Consider the following 14,709-nt stretch of genomic DNA (forward strand, 5'->3'; position numbering starts at 1 on the left):
TTAATTATCAAATATAAGGAAGATAGAGTGCATTATGTGTACGTTACAGAGTATCTCTTTCAAATACGATAGATTCGAGCGACGTACACGTACAGCCAAAGTAGACATGTGAGCTGAATTCGAATAGTACTTGGGGAAAAAATATTTTCTTAGATAAATATTCAAACTTCCTAATAGGGAAGGTGCAATAAAAAGCTGATTATTTAAGTCCAAAAATTTAGAATGTCCGTTTCCCATATTGTTAAAGTAAATTTTTTTACTATTTTAGTTATATTTGGTCATACTATTTTATCACTATTTACTATTTAAGTCACATTTGCTACTATTTACTATTTTAGTCATATTTGTCATCATTTAGTTATATTTGGATATTAAATTGCGAAAAAAAAATCCTTGCTCGGAACTTGAAAGCTTATTTACTGAAAGTTGGTTGGCTACTGGTTGCTCATAACTAACAATAATAATTATTACATACTATTATATATACTTTTATAAATGACATGTTTAGACGAGGTTTGGGAGGAAAAATTTTGAGTAACTGCCTCTCTTTTAAAATAAAATATTTGATTTTCCTGTCCTGATGAAGCAAGAAGTAAGTTATTCCTTGCAATATTTTTTTGTACATAATCTTTTTTTTTTAAATGCATATGTTTCATCTTCTATTTTTTTTGATACATATCCAATCACGGTGACTTAATTCTCAATTGCTTGATGGTTAAAAGCGCAGTGCTGCCCTTGCGAAGGACTTAAGTTCGATCCTCTAGGTGCCTTGAAATCCACCCAGCTTCAGATACCAGCTTGTCTGGGAAGAAAAGCGTAATGCTGACAAGATTACCCAGGAAATTGCGTTCATTTCGAAATTCTGGAGACCTAATCTCCATGAACCTTCAAGGCTGAAAACATACGATTGAAATATAATTAGATTTACATTTCAATGGAGGAGTTATTTTTAGAATCTAGTCCCTCTTTCACTTCCATATTAGAAAGCATTAAATGATTTTCATTAATGCGTAAGTTTACCTTTTTACTCAATTTCTATAAGTATTTAATGCGAGACCGACGGTTTTCGCATGTCTCTTGCTGATTAACGTGTTCCATAAAATATCTGCCAGAACCATCCGGAGTTTTGTCCTCACCCCTTCCCTTGCGGAGTGGGGATGTGAACTGTTATAACCACCAGCCTACCTTTAAATAAACCTTTTTAGTACATATTATGGCTTATGACTGCATTATTAAAGCTGAATACAACAATGATAACAGGGATGTAGCCCTGTATACTATACTATACTATATATATATATATATATATATATATATATATATATATATATATATATATATATATATATATATAATACGATACTCAAGGCCATGGTTCTAGAGATGCTAGAGGAAGTAGTACAGCCCACAATGGAGAATTGGGATGAGTTTTCTATCTTATGAAGATGAAAATTGATTGGTGATGTGACTGTTGATTGTTGAATTGAAGGATGAAAATTGATGATTCTTATTAAGATAAAATAGTTGTCTACTATGCTAAAATATCCGGATTTGACTCATACCGGATTTAATGATTTAATGACAGATTTTAAATTATTATTAAATTTCAATACATAAAGAACTTGGACAATATCGCGAAGATTGAATCTCGAAAGCTGTTAATTTGGGTTAAAAGTAACAAGACGTTGTTTGCAAAATTGTTATCATAATGTGATAAAAATATTTGAGACATTTCTATGCTATTACACATTTATTTAAAATAATTCTCTAGAATCTGAAACATAAAAAGTAAGCTGTGGTTCTTAAATGTCCATGTCTTGGGCATAGCACTTTACATTCTAGTCCTCAAAAAGAAATTTTAATACAGCAACTGCTCTGCGTTTCGAATTTCGCAAAATAAACGATCGTAAAGAGAAGGGCTATACAGTACGGTTATTTACAGTTAACCATTCTCCCAGATCTTCAAGTACTTGTTCGAATACTGTACGTGACCTCTGAATGATTCAAAGAATGTTATATTCTTTTTTTTACTGGACGTGATGGGCATAAAAGATGTTCAAAACATAAAGCGTGCGCCATTCAAAACAAAGTTACTTTTTCTCTTATAAAAAAAAAAAGAACAACTTTTTTCTGATTTGTTTTTATGTTTAAAACGTAACACATGTGAGCAAATCTTATTTTGTAACTCTGCATGAAACGTTGTTCATAAAGTAAAATGATTTTTTTAAAGAGACGAAAGAATATTTTTTACTATACTATGGAAAGAACATTAAATAATGTTTTGAACGATACAATGAATGCCCGAAATAGCTTTACATTTTAATGGAGCTTATCGGAGCTTGCATTGCACACTGAAAATGATGGAGTTCATTATGAGAGACGGAAAATGATGTAACAAATTTGTGACACTAGAAATAATGCAGCTAATATGCGACTCTGAATTTATTAAGAGATATTAAAAGTAATGGATCTAATATAATACACTGAAAATAATGAAACTATTATGAGGCACTGGAAATAGAGTTAAGATGAGACACTGAAAATAACATTTAAAGTTAGAAAATTATGGGACTAAAATGATAGCCCTGAATATAAATAAACCTAAAATATCACGAAGCTAATGAGAGACACGCGAAGTAAAAGAGCTAATGCAGGTTCATATTTAACTAACCATCAGCTCTTGAAATAAATTTTCACACTATCACTTGATGGTTTTAGGGATGCATGCAGTGGAAAAGGTATAAAAGGAATCTTTCCGTAAAAGTACCAGTTTGAAAATATCTCTCAAAGTGTCCTATACAACCAAAGAGTCTAATCTAGGAATAAAAAAGGGAGGGTATATTGGTTCATGCAGGATAGTATCGCTCCACATAGCATAGACGATGAGTTTGGAACCCGCATGGCCTGAACCCAAAATTTTATCCTGGAACATTTCATTATTCACCAGATATGAATCCGCGTCCATCTATGGGGCCGTATTGGTTTCAGAGTAGTCTGCTGATCTATTTGAACTCGAAACTGAGTCGCTTTATTTACACTTGAATTATTTCTTACCATTGTTATATAGAGCGTCCAGTGATGCTTGTTCTCTTTCCGAGAATCTTGGTAAAGATGGTCGCTGTCCCATCAACTCTGTCCTAGCTCTTTTAAGGGGTGGGATCCCTCGGCCAACATTTACAAATCTGCAATAATTAATTCCATTTATTATGAAAGTCATCACTTAATTTTAGGAAAATTATTTCAAAAAATATACACCGAAGAGCCATTACATTATGACCACCCTGCTAAGAACATGTAGAACTACCTTTAGCCCTCAAAATTGCTAGCACTCGCCATGGCATTGTTTCCACAATGTGCTGATAGGTAGTCTGAGGTATCTGGTACCAAGTGCTCACCAACTGGTCCTGCAATTCCCTCACATTGCGAGGGGGTAGCGTGGCAGCACGAATTTGGTTTTCCAAGTAGGACCACAAATGCTCTACTGGATTAAGGTCAGGTGACATGACATGACTTGAAAGCCACTGGAATGTTCCTGAAACCAATCCATGATGATTCGACCCTTATGACATGGTGCATTATCCTGTTGGTAAACACCATCCCCTACAGGAAAAACTGTTGCCATGAATGGGTGAACCTGGTCTGCAACTATGTTTAAGTAGCTTACAGACGTCAGGGATTGTTGTATGAGGATTATGGGTCCTAATGTGCCCCATGAAAACATTGTTTCTGGGCGAGAAACCATGAAAACCTGGATGAGCCCATTGTTATAGATGGAGGGTGGTCATAATGTAAAGGCTCTTCGGTGTATATGAAGTCAATAGTGTTTCGTTATCGAGACGAAAATGTGAATGACTATACAAGGTGATGACAATAAAGCGAGTAAAGGAGAGAGGGAAAGAAAACCAATCATACATAGTTATCAGTAAGTTTTTGTATGAGAATTTCCCCATTTGCGCATTGGTTTAAGTTGAAGAGTACGCAATTCACACCCATTCAAAATAGTTTTACTCTGGTTTCCACAGCAGACATATTCAGACCTTCAGTAAGAAAGAGATCTCGTGAAATTTCTCTTTTTTTTTGTATATTTTATTTTCGTCATAAATCATTTATTGTTTTTTAATTGCAAGCCTAAAGTTATTAATGTAATAAACTAATTAAAAAAACTATACACTCGAACATTCAACTATAATTGGTAAACAATAGATCATGTAGTGACGACTATGCATTCTTTTTATTATTACGTGATATATTCGCAAATATCAAGAATGCTACACTCACAAATAACGCAGAATATTTTATAAAAAAAATCTTTCTGAAACTGTATGCCCCCAACGGAAATATTAAATATCGTCAAAATGCCTTTATTGAATGTCATTTTTAATAGATTATTTTAACATTGGTTTTGGAGTTATACCATTTTTATGTACAGGAATTAGTTTAAGTTATGAAATAAAAATTAAATGTAGGCTTATGGCGGATTGTCCTTCGCTTTCCGACTCCATATTTTGTGGTAAACATTATTTGTTTTGACAAGTTTTGACAAGTAACCCGCTGCGTACTCAAAATAATAATAATAATAAACAATATATATAATAATAAACAATGCAATGAGCATTGCATTTATAAATACATCATGAATTGAAAGGTAATATTAAAATAAATAAAAAATTAAGTAATAATAAAAAAACAAAAAAAAAATAATAGAATAATTAGAATTAAAAAAGTAATAAGACTTCAATCATTTATTTATTGCAAATTTCTTTTGCTTTTTATCCGATCAAGTATCAGTAAATGTATCAAGTGTTCAGTTGATAATATTTTTTATTTTATTTTCAAGTTTGACTCTGAAGAAGTTTTTCACATCGTCCAGAAAAAAGTGCCAAATTTGTTGAGTTTTTAAAGTAATAAATGAATTTGAATTAATTAAGTCAAAACACCTACGTTAAGAATTATTTTCAATATTTCAGTTATTTCAGTTATGATGATCAAAACGTATATCATCCAATATTTTTTTTTTGAACATTATTTAATACATTCGTAATATCTGTCTCTAATTCTAAGAATGTCTCTAATAAGCAAATTTCAGGTCACGAAAATTGAAAACATAATTTTAGTAGAAAAAAAAAAGTGTATTTGTCGGTTGTAGGGACTGTGTTGGCGACTGTTTATCCGAGTTATTGCCGCCAACACGAACATTGCTCCCTATCGCTATATTTTTCAAATTTAATTAAAGCAAAATATTTTTACATAGTTCATTATTTCCGTTATCTAAATGAAAAATATCAACATACACAATAGTATTGGACACGACAATTATCCTCGTACATAATATTCACGATATTATCGTTTTGATATATGTTATCGTGGAGGTTCATGATTGTATCGTATTCGATAAACATTGTTTTCAGTAGTGATCGTGATGTTTTTGTGTTCCATTTGTATTATCATAAATGATCGCGATACTGCCGTATATATAGATCCATGTGTTACATTGGTAGCCGGTATCTAGCCAGATTCTGCAAACCAGAAACTGGCGTCGTTCCTAAGTGTTGGTGAACTTGGCTTCATTATTCCTTTAAAACCGATAAGTACTGAACTTAGCGAAGGCAGCAACATCTGGAGATATAAATCAATGTTTGTCAAATTTGCCAATTGGAGCCCTGGTGGCTCAGGGTATAGAGCACTCGCTTCCCAATGAAGTGATCCAGTTTAGAATCCCTGGTCGATTCGAATTCTGCACACAGCTTTCACAGACCACAGTTCTGACATAAAATATCCTCAGTGATTGACGGATCATGGGTTAGAGCCCCCTTGTGGTCAGACTGCCAGTGGGAGATTTTCGTGGTTTCCCTCTTCATGTAACGCAAATTTGGGTTAGCTCCTTCAAAAAGTCCTCCACGAAGGCAAATTTCTCCTAATACTTGATCCAGGAGATCCCATTCCTTATCTTCTGGATTGGGTTCGAATTTACAAGGCTACGGAGTTGATTATTAGTAGTCGTAAACCCAAATAAATTGGGTGGGCTGTTCATTGGCGGTTATTAAATAAAATAATCGAAAATTATAAAATAAAACTTTTGCAAATTAACTATCACCAAAATCAGCTTTTGGCAGTTATTAAAAGCCGATAGGAAGAGCTTTCGTTCATCTTCCACCATAATGAGAAGTTACAATATACAGTCAAACCCCGCTATAGTGAGCCTTCAAGGGACCGAAATTTCTGTTCACTTTAACCGGGAGTTCACTATATCCATATTGCAAACAATTTTAACTAATTTTTCCGCACTGATCCCTTTTATTACACGTTATTTAAATAAATGACCCATAAAAAGAAAGGCAAAAATTGTTAAAAAAACAATATGTAGTAACAAAAAATGTGTTAAATTTTATTTCTTATTACTCTTTGTCTTGCGTGCAAAAAATTTAGGGGTGTGCCCTTTATTTACTGAGATAATAGAAGCAAACGAGAGAAAATGCTTATGGCTACATTCCACCCAATAGATGGTTTTAAAAATCGGTATATGTATTTTATGCAGACATTTAAAAAAATTACCGATAATAAAGATAAAAAAATCATTCGAAGACAAAAAAAAGTGCATAATATCCAATTTCCTTTCTTCTTTTGGTTCATGATATCCACAAAAAATAATATTATATGTGTATAGTAAGGCACGGGATCCAAAATTTCGTTCACTATATCCGGGAGTTCACTATAAAGGGGTTTGACTATTTATATATATGTATATCAAGAAAAGTTTTCTGGCACTTTTTTTTTTATCTAAGCGATATTTTTAGGGGTAACTGCGAACAAAAGGAAAACTTAAAACAGTCAGAAGAAAACCTAAGCCTACTGTCTTCAAATCACGCTTTATACAATAAGGAAGGGGAACAATAACAAAAAACTTTTTTCTAAGGCACTTCATATTGAAAGGATTTCAAGAGAGAATAACCGTAAAGATTTTTTTAAAGTTCGGGCATAGTAAAAGTAGTAGTTTTCTTTTCATGAAGCAGAAGAAAAATAAAAATAAGCATTTGTTTATGATAAAACCTTCCGGATTTCTAAAAAAAAAATTCCACAACTTCAGTTTTCCTGGCAAACGCTCGTAAAACGAATCCAGTTTTCTCCCATTCTTAAAGTCCCTCTGTGGAAATATTTTTCTATCCAGCACTCGGGATTTCAGGAGAGGGTAAAGGGGTGAAAATATTTCAGTTGTTTTCAGACAAAAGTTTTTTCTTCTTCTTTTATATGCTTCATGGGAATTACAGTCGTGATTTTAAATCTATCAACTGATAAATAAGGCGTAGTTCAAAAAGAATAGAAATGAAACACAATGGCTAGATTTAAAAGGAAAACTTTCAATCTTTGATAGGGTATTTGGAATTTTAAAAGTCATGGGAAAAATAATGCCTGAAAATAGCACAAATTTTAAGGGCTTGCATTTTATTTGCCTGAGAATGATAAGTGGCTTTGAGTGAAATACACTCACTCATCACGAATTCTTCCACTGACCATTAAGTTAGAAAGGTAAAATTTCGATTATAGATTTTTTATAAAATATTCGGGGGCTAAGCCCCCTGTTCGCTGACGCTCATCAACCCCGATAATTTTTCGCAATAATTGCTGTTTCTTAGCGTAAAACAGTTGAAACTATTCAACTAAAAATACAGTCGGACTTCTATTTTACGAACTTCCATTTTACGAATTTCTCTATTTTGCGATTTTTTTCGAGGAACCAAGAACATCTATATATATATTTCTCTTACACGGCGACAAAAAAAAGCCTCATTACAACTCCCCGAATGGCAACGCTAGAAAATCGACCCATGATTGCCGCTAAAAATGTCACATGCCAAATCTATCTGAGATGGCTCAACATATAGCGCTTTTAAAAACGGAAACTGAAATAACCAGAGAGAGCATAAGCTAGGCAGAAGTGAGTAGTCTTTGTAAATAGATCTCTATTTTAGTATTTTGTCGAAAGCGCTTTTTTTCACGAATTTATATGTTACCAATTTATTTGACGATTTTTGATTTATATCACGAATTTATTTGTTTTACTAGAATTTATTTGTTTATGCAGGTTTTTCCATTGCAATTCACTTATTTCAATTTTTAATAGACTTAATCATGGCCAAAATTTAAACCTTTTTAAAGAGATATCAGTTTTAGAAATTTTATCTTAAGATTTTATACTATAGCACATTTCTAATAGGTTTAACGAATTACATGTCATTTATTTGAATTCAAATTTATTTCAATGACTTAGTATTTACTAAAAAGATGTAATTTTTTAAAAAAAAAAAAAAAGTTGTTATATGGATTTAAATTATTGTTTTGAATTCTTAGAATTTTGTGCATTTGCAATGTACGTAAGTTAGTAGCGAGCGAAGCGAGCTTGGTTTGCGAAGCAAACCATATAAGATTGCGTAGCAATTTTCGGGGGTTGGCGAGCGTTAGCGAGTAGGGGGCGCAGCCCACTAGTTTTGGAAATTTCTCTGTAAAATAACTTCCAAATAGCGAAGTGAATTTTCTATTTAACGAACTTTTCTTTCAGATCCACTTTACCTATTTCCCAAAATATTTCAAACTTGTTGACGCATTTTATGGAGGAAAAGACCTTGAATTAATTTTCGAAACCACTGCTTTATGCAATGCTTTAGTGCTTTTTAGAGAAGGCAGTAAAATCCCTTTTTAAATTGCATTTCAAACGAATACCTCAGTCCAAATGAACGGATTTTATCAGTAGCTATTAAACTTTCAGCACATGTGGTGATGTATGTGTTATTTCCTTTATGATAAATGCCTTATAATTTTAGACATGAATTTAGCTTTTTTTAGTTGAAAATGTATGCAGCATGATAGTGTGACACTGGATAATGTTTAGCCTCATTGTTTTCCATACGGAAAATACTTTTATGGTTAAGATTTATAAAATAAATAAAAGATACTAGTTTACAAGATAAAGGTGCATCCATTGGTATTTTAATTATGTCTGGTGTTTATAAATTTAAGAACCTGTTTTGTGTTGTTCAAGTATTTTAAAAGGTGATTTTCTATTTAACGAATTTTCCATATTACGAACTTATTATCGGGATTTAGCTACTTCGTTAAATAGAGGTCCGATTGATGTAATAAAAAGAACAATTGTCCCTCCGCTTCCCATGTCCAAATATTTCCTTCCCTTATCCCTAGCAACAATTTTACCTTGGCCCCAGGTGGGCTTAAAATTGGTTCAATATAGGTCCTACATAACCATGCACCAAGGGACCACTATTGGGATGTCTAGAATTTTTAATATTGGTCCTATATAGGGCCAATATCGGCCTTCATGTTGACAATATAGGGACTAAATTGGCTGAATAATGAATATCAAATATCTGGTAATTTGACAATTCTATATAGGGCTGATATTGGTTGCAAAGTAGCAGAAAAATATCGGGTGAATCTAACAATTCTATGCAGTTCCAATATTGGAAAATAACCGCCCTTTGAACCCTTATTGAGTCAAGGTTAGTGAATGTTGGTCCAAAGTTATTTTGTTACTAGGGATGATACTGTTAAGATCTATTTGTGAACGTAAATCATTTTTCTAAATAATAATTTTTTGAAATATTATTTAAGATTTAAAGTATAGTGTAATAAAAAATTTGGTGAGTTCAGAACTATAATTTAATAATTTTGCTTACTAAATGGACTGGTGTATATTTTAATAAAAAATTTTGTCTTCTATACTTTGTGCATGAAGTTGATCTTAAAGTTCTAAATCATTCAAAGAATCTCTTTAACGGTAATTCATAATATTCTAATGTTATTTACGCCGAAGAATAATTATAAAACGATCAATAACATCAGACACCGATTTAAATTATCTTAAAATGTAACGTAGAGTTACGTTATTCTAACAATAATAATAATAAAAACAATCCTCTTAAACTCTTAATTTAGAAAACAAAACAAAATTAAAAACTTAATAACAGTACAGTTCCTTTAGGGATGCAAAAATATTTATAGGAAAATAAAAACTTTATGGCTTATATAAATTTAACCCTTATGACAGCCAAACCAATGTGAAAATTAATGTGGGAAAACTGGATCCTGCCACGTGATTTTCCAGCCAATAAAAATGCACCGACAACAATGAAAAACTGCAACACCATCATGCACACTAGATTTTTATACATAATAAGAAATACAAAAATAAAAATATTTCATTCTGATATTTAACAATTATTTGATTCATTAGAGCAAGGTTTCTACGACCTGGAAAAAACAAATAAGCGGTAGCTAAGGTTTTTCAATAGTACTGAAAACTGAGTAAATGTATCTTTCAATTGAGAATTACTAAATTATTCTCGAGTTACTCTTTTCACCCATATATATTTCCTTTAAACTAAATATTTATTAGTAACTTAGAACACATCTAGATATATTTCATTTTTGCTACCACTTAAAATAAATTTCCAGACCGTGGGAAACCTGCTTGACAGTAATGCTAAATAAAACACGTTTTACCGATATAGAATTCTTTAATTTAGAGAATTTTTTCTTATCAGATAAATATAGAAAATCTAAAACTTCATTTCGGTATCAAAGTAATAAACCTAACTGACAGTAATGCTAATTAACAGGTTGATATCAAGATAGTGATCTCCATTAATAGACAGTATGTTTCTTATCAGATTATAAGAAAAATAACTAAAACACCTTCATATTTGTACTTCTTAGTTATTGTATTAAATAACTTAAGTGTCAGAAAGGTGAATAACACGTTCCTGAAAATTCCACCATATGTTTGTGGCAGCATAGCCGATATCGACCCTTGTGCCATTAAACCGTAAGAAGTGAATTCATGCTATGGCTATGTTACAGTGAATGGCCGAAGTCAAGAGAATGTTGACTTTCATTGGTGAATGTCAACAATCACATAGTCGCTTTGGAGAATGTCCGACGTTTTTGTTATATCCGATTTGATATTAATTTATTCGTTGAAATTTTTTATATTTATTCGATATTTTAATATCTGCTGAGCCGACCGGTTTGTGTAGGGGGCAGGGAATTGTCCTTGCATCAGAAAGGTTCTGGGTTCGAATCCTGGGCAAGGCATGGATGTTTCTTTCTCTCTGTGTGTGTTCTATGTCCTTTCTCCTTTGTGTGTAAATGAGTGTGAATGTGATCCGCCCTATAAACGGGTTGTGGTTGTGTGAATGGCGCGACAGAAATCGAATTCCTGGCCATAGATGGCGCCACTGAAAAACAGGAATAACCGCATCCCCACTGCCTAAACAGGCATACGACAAAAAAAATCAGCTGAGGATAGATTAAGAGAAATATCAGTGTTCGGAATACCGGGCAAATGTATACCGTGCAGTGGCACTGAATCGTAAAAAAAAACACCATTGTAGGGTATACGGGGTAGTGGCACTTAATTAGACCTAGTATGTATTTCGGACATGAGACTATGCGATTTTATTTCATAACCGTCGTTGAACAGCAGACTCAATTTTGAGTTTACGACTACTAATGTTCAACATCGTAGCCTTGCAATTTTGAACCCAATCCAGAAGACAGGGGAACTCTTGTATCAAGTATTGGGAGAAATGTGCCTTCGTGGTGAACTTTTTGATGGAAGTAACCCGCATTTGCGTTACATGTAGAGTAAAACCACGAAAAAATCCCACGATTAGCCTGACGGCAAGGGGATTCTAACACATGATCCTTCTACCACTGAGGATATTTCATGTCAGCACTATGGTCGGTACAAGCCGAATGCGAAATTCGTACTCAGTTCACCTCATTGGAGAGCAAACGCTCGATCCCCTGAGCCATCACGACTCCAACTAAGTGATTTACCGGTAGAAGTCGACATCTACCCATTTCGGTTACTCATAGTAAGAACCACGAAACGTTGAGTTTGCGTGTGGGGAACAAACCTGCCGTCGAAAGCGAGTTCACGTAAGAGTTCTAACAATTTCCTTTAAAATCTTAAAATGCTAATGCCAAGGTTGCAGATCAATGCTGACGAAAGCATCGGGGGAAAATGTGCAGTCGCAAAGCTGTGTGCTCATGTAAGCAAGAAACCGGCCAGGTAGCGTGTCTGACTGCGAAGCCACTGACTGCAGGTTCAAATCCCGCTATGGGCATGGATGTTTCTCTCTCTCTCTCTCAGTGTTGTCTTCTGATGTGTCAGTGTATGAATGTGGTCCACCCTATGAACGGGTATTTGTGGCAGTGTGGCGTGGGTAATGTTGCTCGCCTCCGTGGCTTTGGTTCACAGGTGCCCACTGGGTAACGATAAATGAGCAACACTTCCAGCATCTTCTAAGGCGAAGAACGAAAGTTCAGTGCCTGCCGTTATATTAAAAGAAATGTAAGCAAGAAAGCCGGTTGCCGTAGGCAGCAAATTTTTCTCAAAATAAAAACATAAGATTTCTCGAAAAGCTTAAATCTAAACCGCAGAAATTATTTTGTTTGCAAATACTGCGCCATGCATTTTTTATCGGAACACGCTGCACACTGACAACTTCTTTTTCCGGAAGAAAAATCACGTTTTTGATTACCATATTGAAAATGAATTCGACAATTTGCTATGCCATTTGTTCAAGTTCAAATATCTTACCAGTTAGATGGCTCAAAAACTCACCAGTAAGGGGATACATAGGCTCTCGTAGCTGAAAACGAGTGTAAGAAAAATAAAACATCGATGCATATAAGTAAAAGAAAAATGAATAAAACCGAAAACATGAAGAAAATTTGAATACAAATTAATATTGTTGATAAAAAAAAATTTAAATCGCTAAATAGTTAGTTAACTGTTAGATACTAGTTAAATAACATTAATCGGCTTGTTAATACTACGGTAAACACTAATGTCAACGTATCTCTTGATCTTTAAATGTTTTATTGGTAGTCGATTTATGAATAAGTTATTACGTGTTTTTATGTTTCAAAACTCTTCTAACAACTCAAGCTTAGTCGTAGCAAAATTATTTTATGGATTCAGCCACAAGTGCGTCATTACTACGACGTCACACATCGTACACAACGTCATTGCCAAACTTAACGTCATTTCTGATTTTTACCTCTGAAAAAGGGAAGTTTAATTATAAACATCCTAGGCATTTAAAATAAAAGAATATTGCTTATAAAATAAATATTCATTTTTAATTGAATTGTTTGATTTACAAAACATTACTAAATCTTGTTTTTGTTTTAATGATAAATAGTAAATTTTTAAATTAATTTTTGATCAAAAAATAAATAAATTATTAAACGGTTACATTTCTCATAAATTGATTAAAGAATAAATAAAATTATTATTTTAAAATTCTAAGCACTCAGAAAACGAAATTCTTTACTCTATCTGTATTTTTAGTGAAGTTATGAGTGATTTTATGCAGAAAGAAGCTGTGATTGTTCCAAAAAAAAAAAAAAAAAAAAAAACTCTAAAGTGCATTTTTGCATGGATGCATTTTTGATATTTTCATGTTCTTTAAATCCACAAGTATATTTTTTTCTGCTAAAAGAACTTTTAACCTAACATTTTTACAATTAGCTTGATTTATTATAAAAACTGCGCTTTAAATCAGCGTTTAAAAATAATTTAAATTTTTCTTCGATTTTACACTTAAATAACCATTGAAAAGGTTCTAACTTATATGCAAGCAAGGAAATGCACAGATTTCTAGCAGTAATCATTGCCGACATTAGAAAAAAAGAACTAAAGAAAAATGTGCAAAAAAAAAAAAAAAAAAAAAAAAAAAATTAAAATTTTTAAAATAAAATTCCCATTTAAAATTGATTTTTTTTTTAAGAACTGAATATGAATAATTTTTCTAATTTTTAAAAATTATTTTGTGTGCTTATGAAGCAACTAAAAATGATTTGCTTTACTTTTATTTAAAAAAAAACGGCTATTGGGCCCAGTTAACGAGAGGTTATAAGCTTGAGGGGTCATTAATCAAAAGGAGCAACCGGATGATTTCATTTGCTTTGAAAATAACTTGTTAATGATGTATCCAATGTTTCGCATATTTGATGCTTTTTCGGATACATAAAAGCAATTCATCTTACACGATTTTGTCCTTAACAAGGCTTCCCATTCTTTTAAATTTTAAAAAGATAAAATGCTACAAAAGTAACCGAAGATCATTTTTGTAGTCACGCCAAGTAAAAAAAAAAAGGCAAAACACTTTTCATTTGCAAGTCATTCACGTCTGTATTACAAATTAAACGAATAAAAAGAGCTGAGACTTTAAAAAAAAAATTCCACTTTTCTGTGTCCCCGCTGTAACTGTCACGGATATGTGAAGGCGGAAGAGATCCTTGTCCCTATGTGAGGTAATTAGTGGCAGCCATCCAGATTATGGTTCAAGCCAAGATCTTGACAAGAACTGAAGTGACGTGAACGCCACTTAATTTTCTCCGAAGAAAGCTGTTCAGGATGATTCAGAAGTTTAGATACATTCTTTGGCACGAAGAGATTACTTTAACGAGGGATTTTGCAAGGAAGAATGTAACAGGTGACTTGCTTTGGCAGTGCTATTTATCTATCGAATAAAATTTTTAAAAAAAGGAAAAAAGAAAACGGGCTTCGCTGCAAATCGTTTTAAACATTCATTTATTTAATATATTATCTTTAGTGTGTTTGTTTTGAACATCTTTGCATATAGGGTCTTTCCCTACCAGACCAAATTTGTTGGAGCAATACAT

At 32.8% G+C, this 14,709-nt stretch overlaps 1 protein-coding gene across 2 annotated transcripts in view; it reads right to left on the bottom strand.

The window, feature by feature from the left end:
• Positions 1–14,709, bottom strand: part of LOC107449963 (uncharacterized) — a 354,659-nt gene that overhangs the window by 16,496 nt on the left and 323,454 nt on the right. For both annotated transcript variants that reach the window (XM_087166351.1, XM_087166352.1), the window contains exon 4: positions 3,055–3,182. In XM_087166351.1, coding sequence (XP_087022477.1) covers positions 3,055–3,182 — 128 coding nt within the window. The remainder of the gene's footprint in view (positions 1–3,054; positions 3,183–14,709) is intronic.

The sequence above is a fragment of the Parasteatoda tepidariorum genome, chromosome 6, assembly GCF_982258835.1.
Source record: "Parasteatoda tepidariorum strain Cologne lab strain chromosome 6, Ptep-v5.0, whole genome shotgun sequence".
Lineage (NCBI taxonomy): Eukaryota > Metazoa > Arthropoda > Arachnida > Araneae > Theridiidae > Parasteatoda > Parasteatoda tepidariorum.